We start from the raw sequence: 21,843 nt of genomic DNA on the forward strand, positions 1-21,843 counted from the left end.
GGAACAGGAGAATGTTCTTTAGGAGAAGGAACTGAACCAATTGATGAAACTGAAATGTTAGCTACACTAATAGCTAATGGATATGAACCAACAACAGAAGAAATTCAAATGCTAAAAGAAGAAGACAGATATCGATATAAATCATCGATAGAAGAACCTCCGACATTAGAGTTAAAGCCACTTCCAAATCATTTGGAATACGCTCATTTACATGGTGAATCTGAATTACCTGTAATAATATCGTCTTCTCTTACTGAAAATGAGAAATCATAACTCATTTCTGTATTAAAAGCTCATAAACCAGCCATTGCATGGAAGATTCATGATATAAAAGGAATAAGTCCTTCGTATTGCACACATAAAATCCTTATGGAAGAAGGTCATAAAACGTATGTGCAACGCCAACGAAGACTAAATCCTAATATGCAAGATGTAGTTAAGAAAGAAATTATTAAACTGCTTGATGCAGGTTTAATTTATCCAATTTCTGATAGTCCATGGGTAAGCCCAGTTCAATGCGTGCCTAAGAAGGGTGGCATGACTGTTATTACAAATGAGAAATTTGAGCTTATTCCTACTAGGACTGTAACATGATGGTGTGTTTGTATTGATTATAGAAAATTAAATGACGCCACCAGAAAAGATCACTTTCCCTTACCTTTCATTGATCAAATGTTGGAAAGGTTAGCCGGAAACAGTTACTATTGTTTTCTTGATGGTTTTTCCGAATATTTTCAAATTCCAATAGCACCCGAAGATCAAGAGAAAACCACGTTCATGTGCCCTTATGGTACCTTTGCTTACAAACGCATGCCAATTGGACTTTGCAACGCCCCTGCAACCTTTCAAAGGTGCATGATGGCAATTTTTTACGACATGATAGAAGAATGCATGGAAGTTTTCATGGATGACTTTTCAGTCTTCGGTGATACTTTTGAAATATGTCTAGTTAATCTTGAACGAATGCTTATTAGATGCGAACAATCAAATCTAGTACTTAATTGGGAGAAATGTCATTTCATGGTTAAAGAAAGCATCGTTCTTGGACATAAAATTTCAAAGGAAGGAATTGAAGTGGATAGAGCTAAAGTAGATGTAATTGCTAAACTTCCACATCCCACCAATGTTAGAGGAGTTAGGAGTTTTCTAGGGCATGCCGGTTTTTACCGACGTTTCATAAAAGATTTTTCTAAAATTGCCACTCCTATGAATAAACTCCTAGAAAAGGATGCTCCATTCATCTTTTCAGATGAATGTATCAAATCTTTTAATATTCTTAAAGAAAAACTCACTAATGAGCTGATCATGATAACACCAAATTGGAATCTACCGTTTGAACTTATGTGCGATGCAAGTGATTTTGCAATGGGAGCCGTTTTAGGACAAAGGATTGAAAAACGATTTCAACCTATATATTATGCTAGTAAGACGATACAAGGAGCAAAACGAACTACACAACTACTGAAAAAGAACTCCTTGCTATTGTCTTTGCTTTTGACAAATTTCGTTCATATCTCATTCTAGCAAAAATGGTGGTCTATACCGACCATTCTGCTCTTAGATACCTATTTTCGAAACAAGATGCCAAACCAAGATTAATTCGTTGGATCTTACTCTTACAAGAATTCGATATTGAAATCCGAGATAAAAAAGGAGCAGAAAATTTCGCAGCCGATCATCTTTCTCGTCTTGAAAATCCTGATTTAGAAGTTCTAAATGAATCGGCCATACAAGACAACTTTCCTGATGAATATCTATTGAAGATAGATTATAATGAAATTCCATGGTTTGCAGACTATGCAAACTACTTAGTATGTGGATTCCTTGAAAAAGGATTATCGTACCAAAAACGAAAGAAATTCTTCAGTGATATAAAATACTATTTCTGGGAAGATCCACATTTGTTTAAAAGTTGTCCCGATGGAATAATACGCCGATGTGTATTCGGAGATGAAGCTAGTAAAATCTTAAACCATTGTCACACAGGACCAATAGGAGGGCATTATGGGCCTCAACTAACAGCAAAGAAAGTTTATGATGCTGGATTCTATTGGCCTACAATTTACAAAGACGCACACCTTCTTTGCAAATCCTGTGATACTTGTCAAAGGGCCAGAAAAATAAGTCAACGTGATGAAATGCCACAAAATGTCATTCAAGTATGTGAAGTATTTGACATTTGGGGTATTGACTTTATGGGTCCATTTTCAAAATCTCATAATAATCTCTACATTCTCGTTGCCATTGATTATGTATCTAAATGGGCGGAAGCACAAGCTCTCCCAACTAACGATGCACGAGTTGTAGTCAACTTTTTAAAACGTCTTTTTGCAAGGTTTGGAACACCGAAAGCTTTAATAAGTGATCGGGGTACTCATTTCTGTAATAATCAACTTGAGAAAGTTCTTAAAAGATATGGAGTAACTCATAAAATCTCCACTGCTTATCATCCACAAACAAGTGGACAAGTTGAAAATACCAACCGAGCTTTAAAACGTATTCTAGAGAAAACCGTAGAATTAAATCCGAAGGAATGGTCCATTAAATTGGAGGATGCACTCTGGGCTTTTAGAACAGCCTACAAAACTCCAATTGGAACCACACCTTTCAAACTCGTTTATGGAAAAGCATGTCATCTTCCAGTAGAAATTGGACACAAAGCATTTTGGACTTTGAAGACATGTAATCTTGATTTACATGAAGCCGGACGTCTACGATTAAGTCAACTAAACGAATTAGAAGAATTAAGACATGAAGCATACGAAAATTCGTTAATCTATAAGGAAAGAACAAAGAAATGGCATGATAAAAGAATCAGAAGTTCATAAGAATTCAAAGAAGGAGACAGAGTTCTTCTTTTCAATTCACGATTCAAGATATTTTCTGGAAAATTGAAATCAAGATGGTCTGGACCATTCATAGTCAAAAGAGTTTTTCCATACGGAACAGTAGAATTAATAAATTCAAATGGGATTGAATTTAAGGTTAATGGTCACAGAGTTAAACACTAAATAGATAGTCCGATGGAAGTTGACAACGAAGTTAATCACAATTTCGATACCACAGCTAACTAAGTGTGGGGAGAATCAAGTCTTTAAAGGATAATATGTATTTCTGTTAGAGTTAGATTTTCTGTTTTCGTGTAGTTCTCGAAAATGGAACCCGAATGGTCTTTCTTTAGCAGACCCTAAAGAACTAGTCTTCTCCCCCCATTCTGAATTTTTATTTTTTATTTAGGTTTTACGAAATGAAGACTTCCTGTGAATTAAACCATGGTCTAATACTACACGCTTTGATTACTAAACGTAATAATGACACACTACCGAGTGAAATAGTATCATTAATTAGAGAAAAATTGGACGGAGTAAGAAAAGAATCCAGATACGAAGATAATAAGTTACAATTTGGTAAAGAAAAATCAAAATCCACAGCGAAAAGAAGAGCACGACACCTTGAAAGATGTCACAAATGCGGAAAATGGTCACACGAAGGTAAATGTTTAAATAATCAAACTTATTCAAACACCGAATTTGTTACTTTATGCAGATATGGACCGTTCATATGTTTAGAAGAAAAAACATTGAATGCTCGAGGTTACGCCTATGTAGCCATGGAAAATCAATTAGTCCGACTATCTTATGAGTGGACTAGAGCATATCACTAAGAAATATATTTCACAGGTAAGTTTGTACAGTTTTTATTTTTATTTTTATTTTTAACCTTTTGATAATAAACGCTAATTTGTTCGCTATAAAGTATTAAATTGGTATTCGATGAAATTAGGTCTTGCACCGAAATTGTTGATATCATACAAAAATTTATTACATCACTGCGAAATTTACCGTTTATTCTTAAGGTATAAATATCTTTAATCAATCAAACTCAAAATATTTCAAAAATTCGTCATGAGTTAAATTAGGTCATGGAACCGAAATTACTTTACCGAAAAGAGGGGCGTATATTTTTGATAATATTTGATTGATTAAAGTGGGATAAAAGCCCAAAAGATTTTTAATTTTATTTTTACCATATTTTTAAAAATTAATATTAAAATAATATTGTAAACTTTTTAAATTAATATATTTAAAATTGTAAATATTTGAAAAATTAATATTTTTAAGTTTGTATGTAAAAAATATATAATATAAGTTTGGTGTGAATTTTTAATAATATGAATTTTTAATTTTATGCATTTTAAATTTAAGTTTGGTGTGAATTTAAAAACAAAAATTTACTTTATTTTGCTAAGTTAAAAATATGATTTTTAAAAATTCGTCGTGAGTTGAAGACTAGGTCTTTGAACCGAAATTGTTTTACTCAAGGGAGGGACGAGAACTTTTATTATCATTATTTTTAATCTTATTGAATTAAAGTATGCCAAAAAAATTAAAAAAACCCAAAAATCTTTGCTTTTAAAACAACGCTTCAAAAAGACAAATTTTAAAATTTTGTCGAGGGACGGACTAGGACAACGTTCTGAAACGACCTCGTCCTAAATAACAAGGGAAACAAAATTTTAAAATTAATTTATTAATTTTTTTTATAAGTTAAAGATTTCTAAAAAAAAAAAAAAGCCAATATGTTTGGAAACTTTGGTAAAATTTAATCATTTTTCTACGCTAATCACCCTCAATAATTTAAATTGTTACTGATTTCTTGCAAATGAGGGCATTGCAAGATCTTAAGTGTGGGAAGGGGTTAAATTCTTTCGGGTTTTAAAAAATTTTTTATTTAAACACTTGGTTACCATTAAAAATACTAGTAAAGCAGTAGTTATATTAGAATCTAGTGCTCTCTGATAATAAAGAACAGCCCTAGTCTTATATACTGACTACCCAATTCTAGTAAAATTTTTCAAAATTTTTAATTAAATGAACTAAAAATCATGTTTATACATATTTATGAACTATAAAACTAGGTTTTAACACCGAAATTATTGTTACCTTGGAAAGGACATAAATTGAGAAACAAACCAAAATGTTAGAATTCATTTAAAATGGAATAGAGGACAATAAAAAGGAAAAATAAAAGCCAAGTGTGGGAAAATTTACCAAGTTATTTTAAACATATGTCACATATTTCTGTAACAAATAATTAAAGATACTTTTGCTTTGGACTAAACTAAACAGTTTTACCCGATTTATTGTAAGAAAGATGGATCTACACAATGAATCAATTCCATCATTAAAAGGAAGTAAAGTCTTCCGAAAAAGAAACGCGCTTCTTGATTTAGGTCCAGAAGTTGTCGTCCAGACCAGCTGTAGGTTGACGAAAAATCTAGAAAAGTCATCACTAAAATCAGCAGAAAATCCACGGACCTCAGCATCAAACAGGGTCGCCAAGTGGTCAGACTTATCCTAACCATGAGAGGATCTGTCTTGTAAAATGGGGAGGACGCCGTGCAAATTAGCTGGATAAGACTAATGAATCAGATCCCCAGAAAGGATAATCTCCTTAAAGATCAAAAATCAGCTTTTAAGACTGATATTACTCAATCCTAGAGATTGACCTTAAAGATTGAGAATTACAAACTCATGGAATTCGATGATATCTAAACTCGAGCTTGAACGAGAAAATATTTTGATCAAAATTACAAACCGATTTGTTTTCTGAAAACCCATTTTCAATGCGTTCATTACCATTGAACGTAAAATCCTAGGAATTCACCTGGAATTCATTAGGTCACCTGAACCAAATCGGGTGTCAACCGTAAGAACGGTGGTTGCATAGCATGGTCAAAGACAGGACCTTGTTCCAGACCGATAAATTATAAGGGTGAGCTTTACTATTGCTCCTACAAAGGATAGTAATTGCATCTGACACGTTATAGACCATAATTAAAAGCATGTCAGGGGACATTGCCTTAACAGTTACTTGTTCAACGCTTTCCTTTACAACCGGACGGTAGTTTACCGAAAGGTAATATACGGAGCAAGTATACTGGACGTGTTACTTTCCCAATACAAGGTTAGCAAGTGGGTGACACAAAACCGCAAGTTTTGAGCTAAAATTTTCAAATCTGAAACCCACTAAACCCACAAAAATAATTTGCAAACACCGGTGAAGGCTTATTTCGGAAAACTTAGCTAGGGTAAAAGCTAGAATGAATTTTCAAAACATCAAATGTTTTCATAAAGATCCAATTTCCTTAATGGATCTAAATTTTTATAGTCATGTGAGACTGTAAACCACATCGTTACTACCATTGTTTATACCACCGTATAAAAATCACTGATGTACAAAGTGTGAAGAATAAAGAAGTGATTCTAGTATTTCAAGACTATATTGCTTGAGAACAAGCAACACTCAAGTGTGGGAATATTTGATAATGCTAAAAACGAGCATATATTTCATAGCATTATCCCTCAAGAAATATAAGCTTTTAGTTGCAATTGTTCTATTTACAAGTGATATTCGTTTAAATAATAAAAGGTGAAGACAAAAGATAGATTCGACAAATTGAAGACTCAAACGACCAAAAAGCTCAAAAGTATAAAATACAATCAAAGTGGTTCCAATTATTGATAAGAAACGTCTCAAAATTACAAGAATACAAGATTCAAAACGCAAAGTACAAGATATTAAATTATACGCAAGGACGTTCGAAAATCCGGAACCGGGACCAGAGTCAACTCTCAACGCTCGACGCAACGGACTAAAAATTACAAGTTAACTATGTATATAAATATAATATAATATATAATTAATTATATAAATTATATTTATATTATATTTATATATTAAAACCGTCGGCAGACTAGGATCCAAACTTGTGTGAGCTGGGTTTACGAACTCCGCAACTTGCGGAGTTTGTAGTGCAAAGGGACCGCGACTCGCGGAGATACCCTGGACAATAATGCCTATAAAAGCTAACACATTTTAATCGTTTTATATATCCATCCATCAATCTCTCTATCTATATGTAAACGTGTATATATATATATATATATATATATATATATATATATATATATATATATATATATATATATTTATATTTTAATTTTAATTTTAATTTTAAATCCTAATAATAAGGGTATGTTAGCGAATGTTGTAAGGGTGTAAGTCGAAATTCTGTCTGTGTAACGCTACGCTATTTTTAATCATTGTAAGTTATGTTTAACCTTTTTAATTTAATGTCTCGTAGCTAAGTAATTATTATGCTTATTTAAATCGAAGTAATCATGATGTCGGGCTAAATACTAAAATTGGGTAATTGGGCTTTGTATCATAATTGGGGTTTGGACAAAAGAACGACACTTATGGAAATTAGACTATGGGCTATTAATGGACTTTATATTTGTTTAACTAAATGATAGTTTGTTAATTTTAATATAAAGATTTGCAATTGGACGTCCTATAAATAACCATATACACTCGATCGGACACGATGGGCGGGGTATTTTTATGTACGAATAATCCTTCATTTAACCGGACACGGGAATGGATAAATAGTCTATGGAATTATTAAAACAGGGGTGAAATTATGTATAAGGACACTTGGCGTAATTATTAACAAAGTATTAAAACCTTGGGTTACACGCCGTCGATAACCTGGTGTAATTATTAAACAAAGTATTAAAACCTTGTTACAGTTTAAGTCCCCAATTAGTTGGAATATTTAACTTCGGGTATAAGGATAATTTGACGAGGATACTCGCACTTTATATTTATGACTGATGGATTGTTATGGACAAAAAACCAGACGGACATATTAAATAATCCAGGACAAAGGACAATTAACCCATGAGCATAAAACTAAAAATCAACACGTCAAACATCATGATTACGGAAGTTTAAATAAGCATAATTCTTTTATTTCATATTTAATTTCCTTTATTTTATATTTAATTGCACTTCTAATTATCGCACTTTTATTTATTGTCATTGTATTTAATTGCACTTTTAATTAACGCACTTTTTAATTATTGTATTTTATTTCATCGCACTTTTATTTATCGCAATTTCATTATCGTTATTTACTTTACGCTTTAAATTAAGTTATATTTTTTTAATATTTTACATTAGGTTTTAACTGCGACTAAAGTTTTAAAAATCGACAAACCGGTCATTAAACGGTAAAAACCCCCCTTTTATAATAATAATATTACTTATTTATATATTTGTATTTTTATAAATTAAAACTAATATAGCGTTAAGCTTTATTTAAAGATTTTCCCTGTGGAACGAACCGGACTTAATAAAAACTACACTACTGTACGATTAAGTACACTGCCTATAAGTGTTGTAGCAAGGTTTAAGTATATCTATTCTATAAATAAATAAATATCTTGTGTAAAATTGTATAGTAATTAATAGTATTTCGTTGTAAAATTTAATAGTATTTTATACCCCTTAGCTGTAACTATCACTAATGATCTTGTTTATTTAGTTTACTTTCAAGTTTATAGCTTTATATTACTATTAGAACTCATGTATGTGTCGGATCTAAGATCTTGATGTAACTTTGGTTCATCAAACTACTTACAACACTTAATTAAGTTGTTCTACACATCTTAGACTTGCACTTGTGTTATGATGGTCAAAACTTGGTAAAGATGATGCAAACCCATCAACGAGTTGTAAACTTGAAGCTATAAGCATCAAGGATGAGAACCGTGATGAGCATCAAGCACCAAGAACCTACCAGAACACCTTTAGCTACTATTTCTGGAACTTATCAGACCCTCTGGGCTACTGTAAAGTTGATTTTCAGTTAGTTCGGTTCGAGTAGATGATTTTCCATTTAGACCTCGTCTTAATCCGAGTTACGGTTTAGGATCTATGGCCTCCCGAAAGTCACTACACCCTATTAACGTTGTGCTAAAATTTCTGACCTACTCGCACTTAAACCGTCACCACGGTCAAATGAAGACGAGTCTGGTTCTGAAAATTGGTCATCCTCTAGGGGACTCATACACGGAGCCATGGCCATTGGTCTCACCTCATTTCAGTTTGTATAGAGGTCGTGGCGACTGAACGAAGTCAGCCTTTATTTTAAACCCTATTCTTGTCTTAAAACTTACTTTATACTTTATGTTTGATGATGAATGATGATGATACTTAAGACCTAATTTACATACTTTCAAACCTATTGGGACGATTTACTGACTTAGTAACTTTTGACTTAGGCTGAGGACCTTTTCGGACAACCATACTTGCTTACTTTTCCCGTGTCAACTTTACTACTACTTATCACTGTGAGTTATAGCATCCTTTTTTACTTTAAACTATTTTGGGAACTGAGAATACATGCGCATTTTACATTTTACATACTAGGTACGAGTACTTAAACTTTATAAATGTGTGGGTTATACAACGGCATAAACATTCCCCTTAGCTCGGTAACGTTTAGTCATTGGTCTTTGAACCAGTGAACGCGAATCTTAGATATGGATCCATAGGGTTTGACATCCCCACTCGGGCTAGTAGCGCTAGTATTTAACGGGTGTTTAATACTTCGTAAACATACGCACTCGCCAAGTGTACTTTTAGGGGGTGATAAACGTTAAGTTAGTTACCAAGTGCCCATGGTTATACATATACTTTTCATACTGTTTTGAAACGCTGTTGAAGCACTGAAATCTCGTGGCCTACCTTACATTACTGTTATACTTAAACTATAGCTCACCAACCTTTATGTTGACGTTTTTAAGCATGTTTTTCTCAGGTACTTAAGGTTTGCTTGCTTCCGATGTACTAGTCATACTTTGTAGACACCCGCTGCGCTTATTAGAGATGTCACCGCATGAAACGTTTATTTTTCATTCAAACAATGTTACTTTTGAAACGATGTATTTGTAACGACCTATGGTCACGTACTATTATTGCTTGCTATTCGTAGAAGCATACTTTTGGTTGTTGAACATTTAACGTTGGTCAAAATGTCACCTTTACTCATGAATGCAAACTTGTTTTGAAACAGCATATAGTATTTGACCTTGTAATGATCCTGTTGTTGATGATTTGTACACGATGGTTTTGTACGGGGCATCTCATCAACCCTCAGTAAGTACTTCGGATTCTTCCCCTTCATTTATTAATTGTTTGTTATGAAGATTTTAACACTTAATGTGTGGGGTTTTGGGGTCAAAGGAAAGTTCAGGTGGGTTAAAAACATTTGCTTTAATGAGAAACCGGATATAATTGCGCTACAGGAAACTAGGTGTAAATAACTTAGTGATCGTTGGGTTCATAATTTGTGGGGAAATAATGACTGTGATTTTGTCCAAAAAGAGGTTGTGAGTAAATCAAGTGGGATGTTGATGGTTTGGGATTCAAAATCTTTTGTTGCTTCAAGTTGTTTATGCAATGAATTCTTCCTAGCCATTCGTGAGAATTGGGTTATATCGGGGAAAGAATCGATTATCGTTAATGAGTATGGTCCACACAATGACTTAAGTAAGAAAAGTTTGTGGAATTGCTTAGATAGTATAATAGGTGGGATGGACACGACATGGGTTATATGTGGGGATTTCAATGAGGTTTGGGATAGTTCGGATAGATTAAATTGTGTATTCAACCAAAATAGAGCAACTAGGTTCAATGAGTTTATTGCGAAAAACAACTTGATTAAAATTCCAATTAACGGTAGGAAGTTTACAAGAATTAGTGATGATGGGGAAAAAATTTATTAAACTCGATAGGTTTTTAGTAAACGAAAACTTCATTAGTCTATGGAAAGATCTTTCGGTTAATCCATTGAATAGACGTGTCTCCGATCATTGTTTCTTAATCCTTAAAGACAAGTACATCGATTATGGTCCTAAACCTTTCAAAGTTTTTTCTGAATGGTTCAATAAAGATGGTGTAGATGATATTGTTATTAATGCATGGGCTAAACCGGTTACTAGTAAGAGATTAGATTGCATTTTTAGGGACCGGCAAAAAAATGTTAAGTTTGATCTTAGAGATTGGAGTAAAAATGCGTTTGGTAATCTTGATATTGAGATTAATGATCTTAAGATAAAAGTTGAAGATTGGGAAAAAAAGCTGAGAGTGGGTCCTTAAACGATATGGAAAGAAAAGCATGGTTGGGTGATAGAAAACTTTGGATTGAAAAAGAAAATACAAAGATCAACATCTTGAAACAAAAGGCAAAAAATCGTTGGGTATTAGAAGGCGATGAAAATTCAAAATTCTTCCATGCTTCCATTAAAAGAAAGTTTAATAAATGCAACATCCGAGGTGTTAACATAAATGGAAGTTGGAATGAAAACCCGATTGAAGTTAAAGCTGCTGTTATGAATCACTTCCAAAAAACTATTTGAATCAAAAGCTGATGAAAGGCCAAGGATTGATATTTGGGCCAGATCTATCACTATTTCTTCGCACGTACATGGGCCTGCAGGTCCTACTAGTCCTCGGTCCAGTAACACTGTTGCTGGTAATAACCAAACAGACGGTATTGGGCCGATTAATTATTCTGGGCCTGAGCTTTTTTGACTCACATAATCAAAAGCTAGTGATCTAAAATTACCATTTTTCGAAAAGGAAGTTTGGGAAGCGATTAAAGATTGTGGAGGTACAAAAGAACTGGGTCCCGATGGGTTCAATTTGAGCTTTTATAAAAAAAAAATTGGGATACAATTAAAGGTGACTTGGTAAATGCAATAAAACGCTTTTGGGAGAATGGTGAAAAGGGGTGTAACGCGTCGTTTATTACTCTTGTACCAAAATTCACGGATCCGAATACCTTGAATGAGTATAGAACTATAAGTCTTATTGGTAGCTATTATAAAATAATTTCCAAACTTCTCTCAAATCGTCTTAGAAAAGTGGTTTCGAAACTTGTGGGGTTTGAACAAAGTGCGTTCATAAAAAAGGGAAGAAACATTTTGGACGGAGTTCTTATTGCAAATGAAACTATTGAGTACATAAAGCAAAAGAAATCAAAGTGTCTTATTTTTATGGTTGACTTCGAGAAAGCGTTTGATAGTTTGAGTTGGAAATTTTTAATGGAGGTTATCGGTTTCATGGGATTCGGTTCGAAATGGCGGCAATGGATACTTTCTTGTCTTAAATCTGCTTCGATCTTAATACTTGTTAATGGGTCTCCAACTCCGGAATTTTAATTAGGTAGAGGTGTTAGGCAAAGGGGATCCTCTTTCTCCTTTTCTTTTCATCCTTGCCGCCGAGTGTTTAAATGCTTTAACAAAGGCCGCGGTTTGTAATAATTTATTCTCGGGTGTTGATATTGCTAAAGAAAAGTTTATATCTTGCATCTTCAATATGCGGATGACATGATTTATTTTGGTGAGTGGACTCCTCAAAACTGTGGAATTCTTAAGAAGCTCCTCAAATGTTTTGAACTTACTTCGGGTCTTAAAATAAATTATCGAAAGAGTAACTTTTTTGGGTTAGGTGTGGCTCATCATGAGATCGCAAAAATGGCTAAGTGTTTTGATTGTAACATTGGCTCGCTTCCTTTTAATTAACTTGGTCTTCCAATTGGTGCTAATATGAAAAGTTGAGTAGTTGAAAACCGATAATCGAAAAATTTGAAAAGCGTCTTTCGGATGGGAAGGCACGTTTGGTTTCATTTAGTATTTTTGTGACTCTTGTTAAATCGGTGCTAAATAGTATCCCGTTGTACTTCTTCTCGCTCTATCGTGCCCCGCCTTGTGTGATAAATAAACTTGAAAGTGTGAGACGTTCTTTTTTTGTTGGGAGGGTCGGGAAAAGATTTGAAAATTAGTTGGGTTAAATGGGATGAGGTACTACTACCTTATGGGGAGGGGTGGTTAAATTTGGGTTCCTTAAAAAGTAAAAATTTAGCTTTGATTGGCAAGTGCTGGTAGAGGCTCAAAACCGAAACCACCTCCTTATGGGTCAAAGTAATTTCGAGCATTTATGGGGCATCAGGTGGGTTGGGCGAATTTGATAATTTATCATGATCTACACAAAATTCTACTTGGGCGAATATAATTAAAACATGTGCGAAGATTGACGAATCATGAGTCTCTTTCTCAAAGTCATTCACTAAAGTCATCGGAAATGGTTCGGGTACTTCATTTTGGTACGATATGTGGGCGGCCAACATGCCATTTTGCAACAGATTCAAAAGGTTATTCATGCTAGAATCAAAGCCTAATGCGTCAGCTGAGGATCGATGGTGTTAGGTCCTAAAATAAATAGTGTTTAAAGTGAATAGATTAGAAAAGGAATGGTTCCTTAGAAAGGGCTATATAAGGAACCCTACAATCCTAACAACATAGCCATTGCATTGTAACGAGTTTAAGAAGCTGTGGAAATTACAATTTCTATATTTTGCTCTGCATCCGACTTTTTTCTTCACTGTCCGACTTTTCTCTTACACATTCGCATCCCTCATTTCTACTCAATCCAACCATGATATGACCTATCATTTGGTATCAGAGCTCTCGGGGAGTGATAATACATCACTATATCGATCCAGGATTGACAGAATTGAGCTGGTTGATCAGAATTGTACCTTATGAACATAGTCGAACTTTGCGGATTTTAGTGTTCTGACGTACATATTTGATTCAAATTCACAGTGAAGGTGTACTTAAGTGATTAGAACGTATTTTGATCATCAGAAGCAAGTAATTTCATCATCTCCAGATAGAATTTAAGATTCAAGTGTTCATATTGAGTTTGTGGCTAAAATTCACCAGAATCGCATGTTTGCAACTTCATTCTTAGTATTTGAAGGAGTTATGGATTCAGTATCAATCGTAAAGTGATTAGGCATCGTTTTGATCATTCAATTTCAACAATTCAGTTGGAATTGAAATCTATTGGACAAAGTCGTGCATGTAAAGGCATCCGATTATGTTCTTGGTTCTCAATTGATTCTCAGTGAAGTGTTATTTCAAGTCTTATTGATTCAGTTAGATTCGCACCTACAGTCCGAACCTACAGAAATTAGATTTAAGTGTTTTGGTTAAGTTTTGATCAATCTCGGTGATCAAAGTCTCACCTTTTGATCAAAGTCCTACCTTGTCTGCTACAGTACAGAGTCTCACCTTAGATTCGTATCCAAATCTATTCATATCAATTGTTACTAACTCGTTTCCTTTTGCAGAAGACATCAGGATCTGTTACAATCGTTACTTTGAATCACAATAAGTGATTTAAGGCATCTGACTTCGCATCCGACTGTGATATCCAATTCTAATATTTTTGGTGTTTTAAACACTTACAAACTGTCACTTTGTAATTTTCTCAACTAGAGTCGTACACATATGAATCTAAGTAGGAATCTACTAGTGTTGATCCACTTTCTTACCATCCGACTCTACAGTCTGAATCTGAGATAGACTCTTCTGTTTCTATTACTAGAGTCTCATCCGCATCTGATACTTGTTCAAATAGTGATCTACTTGTGTTACTATCCGAATCCAAGGTTCAAACCATCCGAATCTGACTATCCGACTCTTACAAAGTCGGATCCGAATCTCATTATTTCTCTTGATATTAATAGTTTTATGATACTACTTCAAAAATGACTACACAAGACGCATTTATTATTGGATCTAATTTAAAACCACCAGTTCTCTTTTCTGGGCAGTATTACCAATGGGTTCAGCGTATGACACAACTTATCGACTACAAAGTTGAGAAAGCAAAGTATATCTAGAAATCTCTAAAGGAAGGTCCTGTTACAGAATACCATCCAGATACTAGAATGCCAATACCAGTGTAAGCTTATGGGTGAAAAGCGTGAAAGAGCTCAAGGTGATGTTAAAGCTAAAAACATCATAATGAAAGCTATTCCATATGATTTGTTTGAAGGTGTAAGTAGCAACACAACTGCTAAGGAGATCTGAAATGAGATAAGAAGACAACAAGAATGGTATGATAACAAAGCTCTTGGACTTTATGAAGATTTCAAGCAAGAACCAAATGAAATGCTAAGAGATACTTACAAATGTCTCAACCTTGTTCTCAATGAGTTGAAGAAATGCAAAGTTACCAAATTTGATGCTGAGATCAAAATGAAGTTCCTTAAAAAGCTTAATGCAGAGTGGACCCCATTTGGCACTATTATTCAGTCAACTAAGGACATTGATAAGATGAACATTCATGAGCTCATCGGTGTTCTTATGCATTGCCAATCTGTTGTTCAGAGGGTTCAAGATGAAAAGAAAGAGAAAGAGTCCAATCTTAATGATCCTCTTGCTCTAATTTCTAAAAGAAGAAGCCAATCTTACTCAACCTTAAAGAGTCTATCCAAAAAGATTACCCTTGAAGATGCATCTGATTCTAATAATCTTCGTCTTTCTGATGTTGATGATTCTCACCTTAAAGTTGTTAAGATGGCTGCCATGTTCACCAAGACATTAAACAAGTTCAAATAACAAGGGAAATTAAGTAACCAAAGGAAAAGTTCATCTTCCTTATCTTACTACCAGAAACCAGAAGCATCAAAGTCTCAAACAAAGCGTGATGATTCTAAGAAGGAAGATTCTGTTTGTTATAACTGTGGTAAAGCGGGTCATTTCTCTCGGTAATGTAAGATGCCGAAGAAAAAGGATGCTGTTTATTACAAGAAGAAGATGATGATGGCAAAGGTTGTTGAAACTGGGGGAGAATTGAAGCCTGTTGATGATACTTGTTTTAACTGGACGGATGACTCCGATTCAGAAGTGGAACATGCTAATGTTTGCAAGGTGACCAAGCTAATCAAAGCTAAGGAGGAAAAAGAATATTCTGACTCGACATCTGATGATGAAGACGTACAAACAAATTCACTTCCACCTGAATTTGTATCTATGCAAAACACTTCGATGGAAAACTTAGTCTCAATCTCTAAAGAAGTAAAAGTTTAAAAAATTGAAAACAAGGTTTTAAAAGATAAACTTAAAAAACAAAGAGACTAAATTTTCATCAACCTCATCTCAATCGGAAGCAACTCAATTGAGAATACAAATCAGTACTCTTGATGCTGAGTTGGAAGAATTAAAACGATCTATTCTTCCGATTAAGGTTGAAAGGACAGATTTTCGCCTCAAATCCGAATGTCTTGCGGAAAAAGTTCAATTTATCGAAAGAGATATTGAAAATATTAAAAAGGAACATGAACCAACGATTTCTAAACTTAATAAAAGGATTATTGAATTAGAAGAAACTTTACATAAAAAGAAATCAGAAATCGTTCTATTCAATAAAGATGTTTTACAAATGAAAGCCCAATTTGTTAGATATGAAGTAAAGCTTTATAAAACTAGACAATGTAAAATTTTGGCTTGTACAAATATTTCAAAACAATCAATCTTTATGAATAGACCTCAAACTGTTCATGATGAAAAGTGGTGGGTTGGTTATGTTGATCCCAAGACATTGGAAAATGGTATTAAGGTTGTTCCTTGTTTATATGATGGTGATTACATTTTAGCTGGTCTTCTGAGACATTTTGTGCATGCATCTGATGCTGATATAGATGACATAATTTCTCCTAGAACATCTAGAAAGTATGCTCAAATTAACTTAATGTATGAAAAGATTAATGCCAAATTAGGAAAAGAACATCCTAATTTCATGCAAGACTTGATAGAATATGAACAAACTACGTAACATGCTGATTATGTGCCTCAACGTAGACTGGTTTATATTCCTACACTTATGCTTGAGAAATACATTGTGATGCTTGAACGTGAACTATATGATACTCCTAGCACTAGTTCTGGCTTTAGAGTACAAAAAGTGTTTGATCATCATGCTATAGAAGCTAAACCTAGTCTAATGGCCTTACCAGCACCTGTTACTACTAAGGTTCACATCGCTGAAGATCTAGCACATGAACTAAATGACTTTAGCTCTAAGTTTTGTAATAAGATAAACAAAGTTGAACAAAAGGTTAACTTGGCTAAGTCAAAATCTCTAGATCGCAAGGCTTTAAAACATAAGATAGACCTTAAGGTATAACCTAAGGTAGAGCCTCAAGAAGATGTAAAGCCTAAAATCTCAAATTTAGAACATCTAGTTGATAAAATTGAACGTGAAAATATTGAATTGCAAGTTAGATGTAAATCTTTGAAAACAATGCTTAAAATGTGTGATAAGCTACCTCCTCTATCTAAAGTACAATCTACATATGCCTTTAAAAATGGAGAAGTCTTAGTTTCAATAGAAGACTTGTGCTTTGAGATCCTAGACATGAATAAGAAGATAAAAGTACTTAGAAGGAATAGAACTATTACACAAACTTCTTCTGATGCACACGACAAGCACATTATATCTGCTGTTAAATCTGTTTCTTTATGCAATAAATCTATTACATGTGCAAATGCGGTTGTTAAGAATGTTAAGGGTAGTTCCTTAGTAAGTGATACTAAGACCGTAACAATTCGTAAGAATCCATTGTGGGCAAAAGATGATAAGAGTCTTGAAAAGATTCATCTTCAAAGCAATACATTGTTCAAAAAGTTAATCATCCAGATGGTTCTCGGACAATTGAAAAGATTCCCAAAATACCAATGTCAAAACAAAATGGGAAAAGTCTTTTGTCAAAATCTAAGTCATTTTCAAAACACACGAGTCCAAAACCAGATTTGCATGAGTATGATGAAAAAGAACTTAAAATCAAAATGGAAATTTTGAAGAGCAAATCATCCCACAATGCAAATGAAAAGTTTGGTCAAATGGCTAATAAAGGTGTTTTTCATGTCTCGTGTTATAACCCAAAATTGAAATACAAACCACAATAGATTCCTAAAATGAGCGTAGAGCATGTAGAAGCAGTTAAGAAGAAATTTTCTAAGCCATCTAAGAAATCTACACGTGTATTTCATTTTAGGGCATTGAACAAAACATCTACTTGGAACTATGTGTGTGTAACTAAAAATAAAAGCGATGTAAAACTTAAGATTACCAACGCTAAGAATGCTTGTAATGGTTCTAAGACATCTTATTTAGAATCTAAATTGTGTGATCCATTGCTTGTGCATTATATCTGTAATCTAAAGTTGTCTGGTGTCACTAACCGTAGAGGACCCAAGCAACTTTGGGTACCTAAACTATAGGAACTTTAAATGCAGGGCTTCGACGTTTGTGTGTAGTACATAGATTCTGGTTGCTCTCGACACATGATGGGTGACAAGTCCCTGCTAATCAACTTCGTTGAGAATTTCCTCGGTACGGTTACATTGTGTAATGATGAGATCAATGCGATAACTGGTTATGGTGATTACGTGAAAAATGGCTTAACTATCGAAAGAGTCTCGTATGTGGAGGGTCTCGGGTGATGTTTGTTTAGCGTCAGTCAATTTTGCGATGGAGACCTCAAGGTTCTATTTGAGTGGTTAACATGTGCCGTACAATCTATTGAATGAAAGGATCTATTACTTGGCAAACGATGTGTTTCATTGTATACCCTTGACCTAGATACCCACCAACACAAGAAATCTTGTGTATGGCTGCCAAGTCAACAAAAGAAAATTCCTGGTTATGGCATCACCGGATGTCACACCTAAACTACAAGGGAATAAATTGATTAGTGTCCAAAGGCCTAGTTGACTGTATCCCTAGTTTCCATTACGATAAACATCATGTGTGCTCATCATGTGTGCTCATCATGTGTGATAAGAATGCTTAAACGGAGTTCTTCTAATCTAATCCCCGGCACCACATCTTCATTGCAATTATTGCATATAGATTTGTGTGGGCCCATGAGAACACAAAGTATAGGAGGCCGTAGGTATGTCCTTGTCATAGTTGACGATTATTCCTGGTTCACATGGATTTTTATTTTGCGGGCTAAGACGGAAACATCTTCCCTTATCATTGAGTTCATAGAGAAAACTCAAAGATCTTTTAACACTTCTTTTAAGAGTATCAGAACTGACAATGGGACTGACTTTAAGAATGATCGTCTAGATAGTTTCCTCCGAGACTAGGGCATAGAACATCAGTTCTCAGCTGCTAGAACACCTCAACAGAATAGTGTGGTAGAACGAAGGAATCGCACACTATGTGAAGCTGCTCGTACGATGCTTGCATATTCAAGACTACCTCCAAAGATGTGGGGTGAAGCCATTTCAACTGCTTGCTATACTAAGAATCGCTCGATCATCAATAAGCGATTTGACAAGACACCATATGAAGTTTTATATGGTAGATGCCCGAATGTCAAGTACTTTCGTATCTTCGATTGTATATGTTACATTCTCAATGATTTTGACAACCTTGGTAAATTTGACGCTCACGGCGATCACACCATATTTCTCGGTTACTCATCGAATAAGGTGGCATATAGTATTTATAAAAAACATTCAAAGACGATAAAAGAAAGCATAAATGTCAAGTTTGATGAGTTGGCGGGAATGGCTTTGAACATTTCAGTTCAAAACCCGATCCTAAAGTGACAACAAATTCTTCCGCACGTAACACTCATTTTATGAAGAAAAATGTACCGATGGCAATAAAGGATGAGTTGGATTATCTGTTTGATACGATCTATCCACATCAATAACATCCTTCTGCTATTGTTCCACCGGTTACATCATTGACTTCAATTTCTTTAGAGACTCCTTCCAGTCTCTTAGATTAAGATACAACACCAACTATTACACCCGTTGAATCTTCATCATCTCTCCCAACTCAGGATACTTTACCTGATCCCACTCAAGATGCTTCCATTGATTCACTTCAAGATGTTAATCTTGAAATTACTTTGAATGAAAATCTTGAGGACACACCAGAAACTTCTGCAAGTGTTCATGTTGAACCACTTGTTAATGATATTCCTAATGAGGATCATGGTTCAACTTCTTCACTTCATGATACATCTCAAGATTGTGTTGACCATGCTTCTCTACCACATGAAACCCGATGGACCAAAGATCATCCCATTGAGTTAATCATTGGAAATGCTACCGATCTGATTCGTACATGAAGTGCTTCTCGCAATCTGTGTTTATATGCTGCTTTTCAGAGTTTAATCGAACCGATATCAGTTGCTCAAGCTCTACTAGATCCGAACTGGTTAATGCAATGCAAGAGGAAATTGGTCAATTCGATAGGTTTAAGGTATGGTGCTTGGTTCCAAGACCCAAAGGCTAGAGACCTATTGGGGTTAAGTGGATCTTTATGAATAAGAAGGATTCTGAAGGTATTGTGGTTCATAATAAGGCACGTCTTATAGCCAAACGTTATCGACAACAAGAAGGCATTGACTACGATGAGACTTTTTCTCCTGTTTCAAGAATTGAGGCTATTGGTCTGTTTCTTGCTTATGCTTCCTATATGAAGTTCAAGGTTGTCCAAATGGACGTCAAAACGGCGTTTCTCAATGGAGATCTTTAATAGGAGGTGTGCGTAGATCAACCAGAAGGCTTTGTCAATCCGATTCATCCAAACCAGGTGTACTATTTGGAGAAGGCTTTGTATGGTTTAAAACAAGCACCACGTGCTTGGTATAAGACCTAACAAAGTACTTGCTAAAAAAATGGATTCTCGCGAGGGACAATTGATACTACACTCTTCGTACATAAAAACCGAGGTCACATACTTTTGGTTCAAATTTACGTTGATGACATTATCTTTAGTTCCTCATCCCCGAGATTATGCAAAAAATTTGGTGACCTTATGGCCAACAAATTCGAGATGAGCATGCTTGAGACGCTAAGTTTCTTCTTGGGGTTACAAGTAAAACAACTGGAATATGACATTTTTATAAGTCAAACTAAATACATAAACGACATGCTAAAATGTTTTAAAATGTCTTAAGAACAATGTCAACCCCAATGAGAACTTTGCTAATTGCCGATGATGAAAGGGAACCCTTTGATGTTACATTGTATCATAGCATGGTAGGCTCATTAATGTACCTGATCGCAAGTCGACCCGATATTACACTTTCTGTAACTGTATGTGCTCGCTTTCAATCCAACCCTAAGAAATCACATTCTAAGGCGGTTGTTAGAATTTTCCAATACCTAAAAGGTACTCCTAACCTTGGAATCTGGTATCCTCATGGATCTGATTTCAATCTTACTGCTTACACGGATGCTGACCATGGCGGTTGCCATGTTGATAGAAAAATCACATCTTGATCAATCCAGATGTTGGGGAATAGGTTGGTTGGTTGGTTGGTCATTCAAGAAACAGAATTGTGTTTCATTTTCAACTGTTGAGTCCGAGTATATAGTTGCTGCTCACTGTTGCTTACAAGTTCTTTGGATGCAAACTCAACTCATAGACTATGGATTTCAAATTACTAAAACCCCAATATACTGTGATTCTCAAAGTGCCATAGCTATCACTAGTAACCCAATTCAACATTCGAAAACCAAACACATTGACATTAGATACCATTTCATCAAGAATCACGTAGAGATCGAGAACATTGAACTATATTTTGTACCCACTAAAGTGCAACTAGATGATACGTGTACGAAGCCCTTAGATGAGGCTAGATTAAAATTCTTGATTCAAAAAATTGGCATGGTAGAATACAGTGCTCTTTAGTCAGCGTAGTACTTGTTACGAATAATATGTTTAGGGGGAGTGATTGATTTGAGGGGGAGTAATGTACCTACTTAGATGATTTAGATAACTGTGTTCAAGGGATAGCTTTAGTGTAAAGTACTTTGGCATTCTTACTACGATCCTTTAGACTACTCTGATAAGTTGCCTTAATTTGTTTTTACACTTAGGGGAGAATTTAGATTTTTCTTAGAGATGTTTTCCACCTTGATATGCTCTTAAGTTAGTTATGATGGGGGAAGGTAACTAATTCATGACTTGTCATGATTTAAGGAGGAGCATATGATGTTTTAAAAATTTTTGAGGGGGAGAAAAGAAAGAAAATTGATTTAAAAAGTGAAAACATAAACATTTTGATTTAATTTTTAAAATTCACTTTGGCTTGTATAC

The 21,843-nt window shown here is 34.6% G+C and overlaps 1 protein-coding gene across 1 annotated transcript; it reads left to right on the forward strand.

Moving 5' to 3' along the window:
• The first annotated feature begins 20,699 nt into the window (after positions 1 to 20,699).
• LOC139901155 (uncharacterized mitochondrial protein AtMg00240-like) lies at positions 20,700 to 21,020 on the forward strand. The gene has a single exon (XM_071883891.1). The coding sequence runs from the start codon at positions 20,700 to 20,702 to the stop codon at positions 21,018 to 21,020; it is 321 nt and encodes a 106-aa protein (XP_071739992.1).
• Positions 21,021 to 21,843: the final 823 nt, after the last annotated feature.

The sequence above is a fragment of the Rutidosis leptorrhynchoides genome, chromosome 3 (genome assembly GCF_046630445.1).
Source record: "Rutidosis leptorrhynchoides isolate AG116_Rl617_1_P2 chromosome 3, CSIRO_AGI_Rlap_v1, whole genome shotgun sequence".
Taxonomy (NCBI): domain Eukaryota; kingdom Viridiplantae; phylum Streptophyta; class Magnoliopsida; order Asterales; family Asteraceae; genus Rutidosis; species Rutidosis leptorrhynchoides.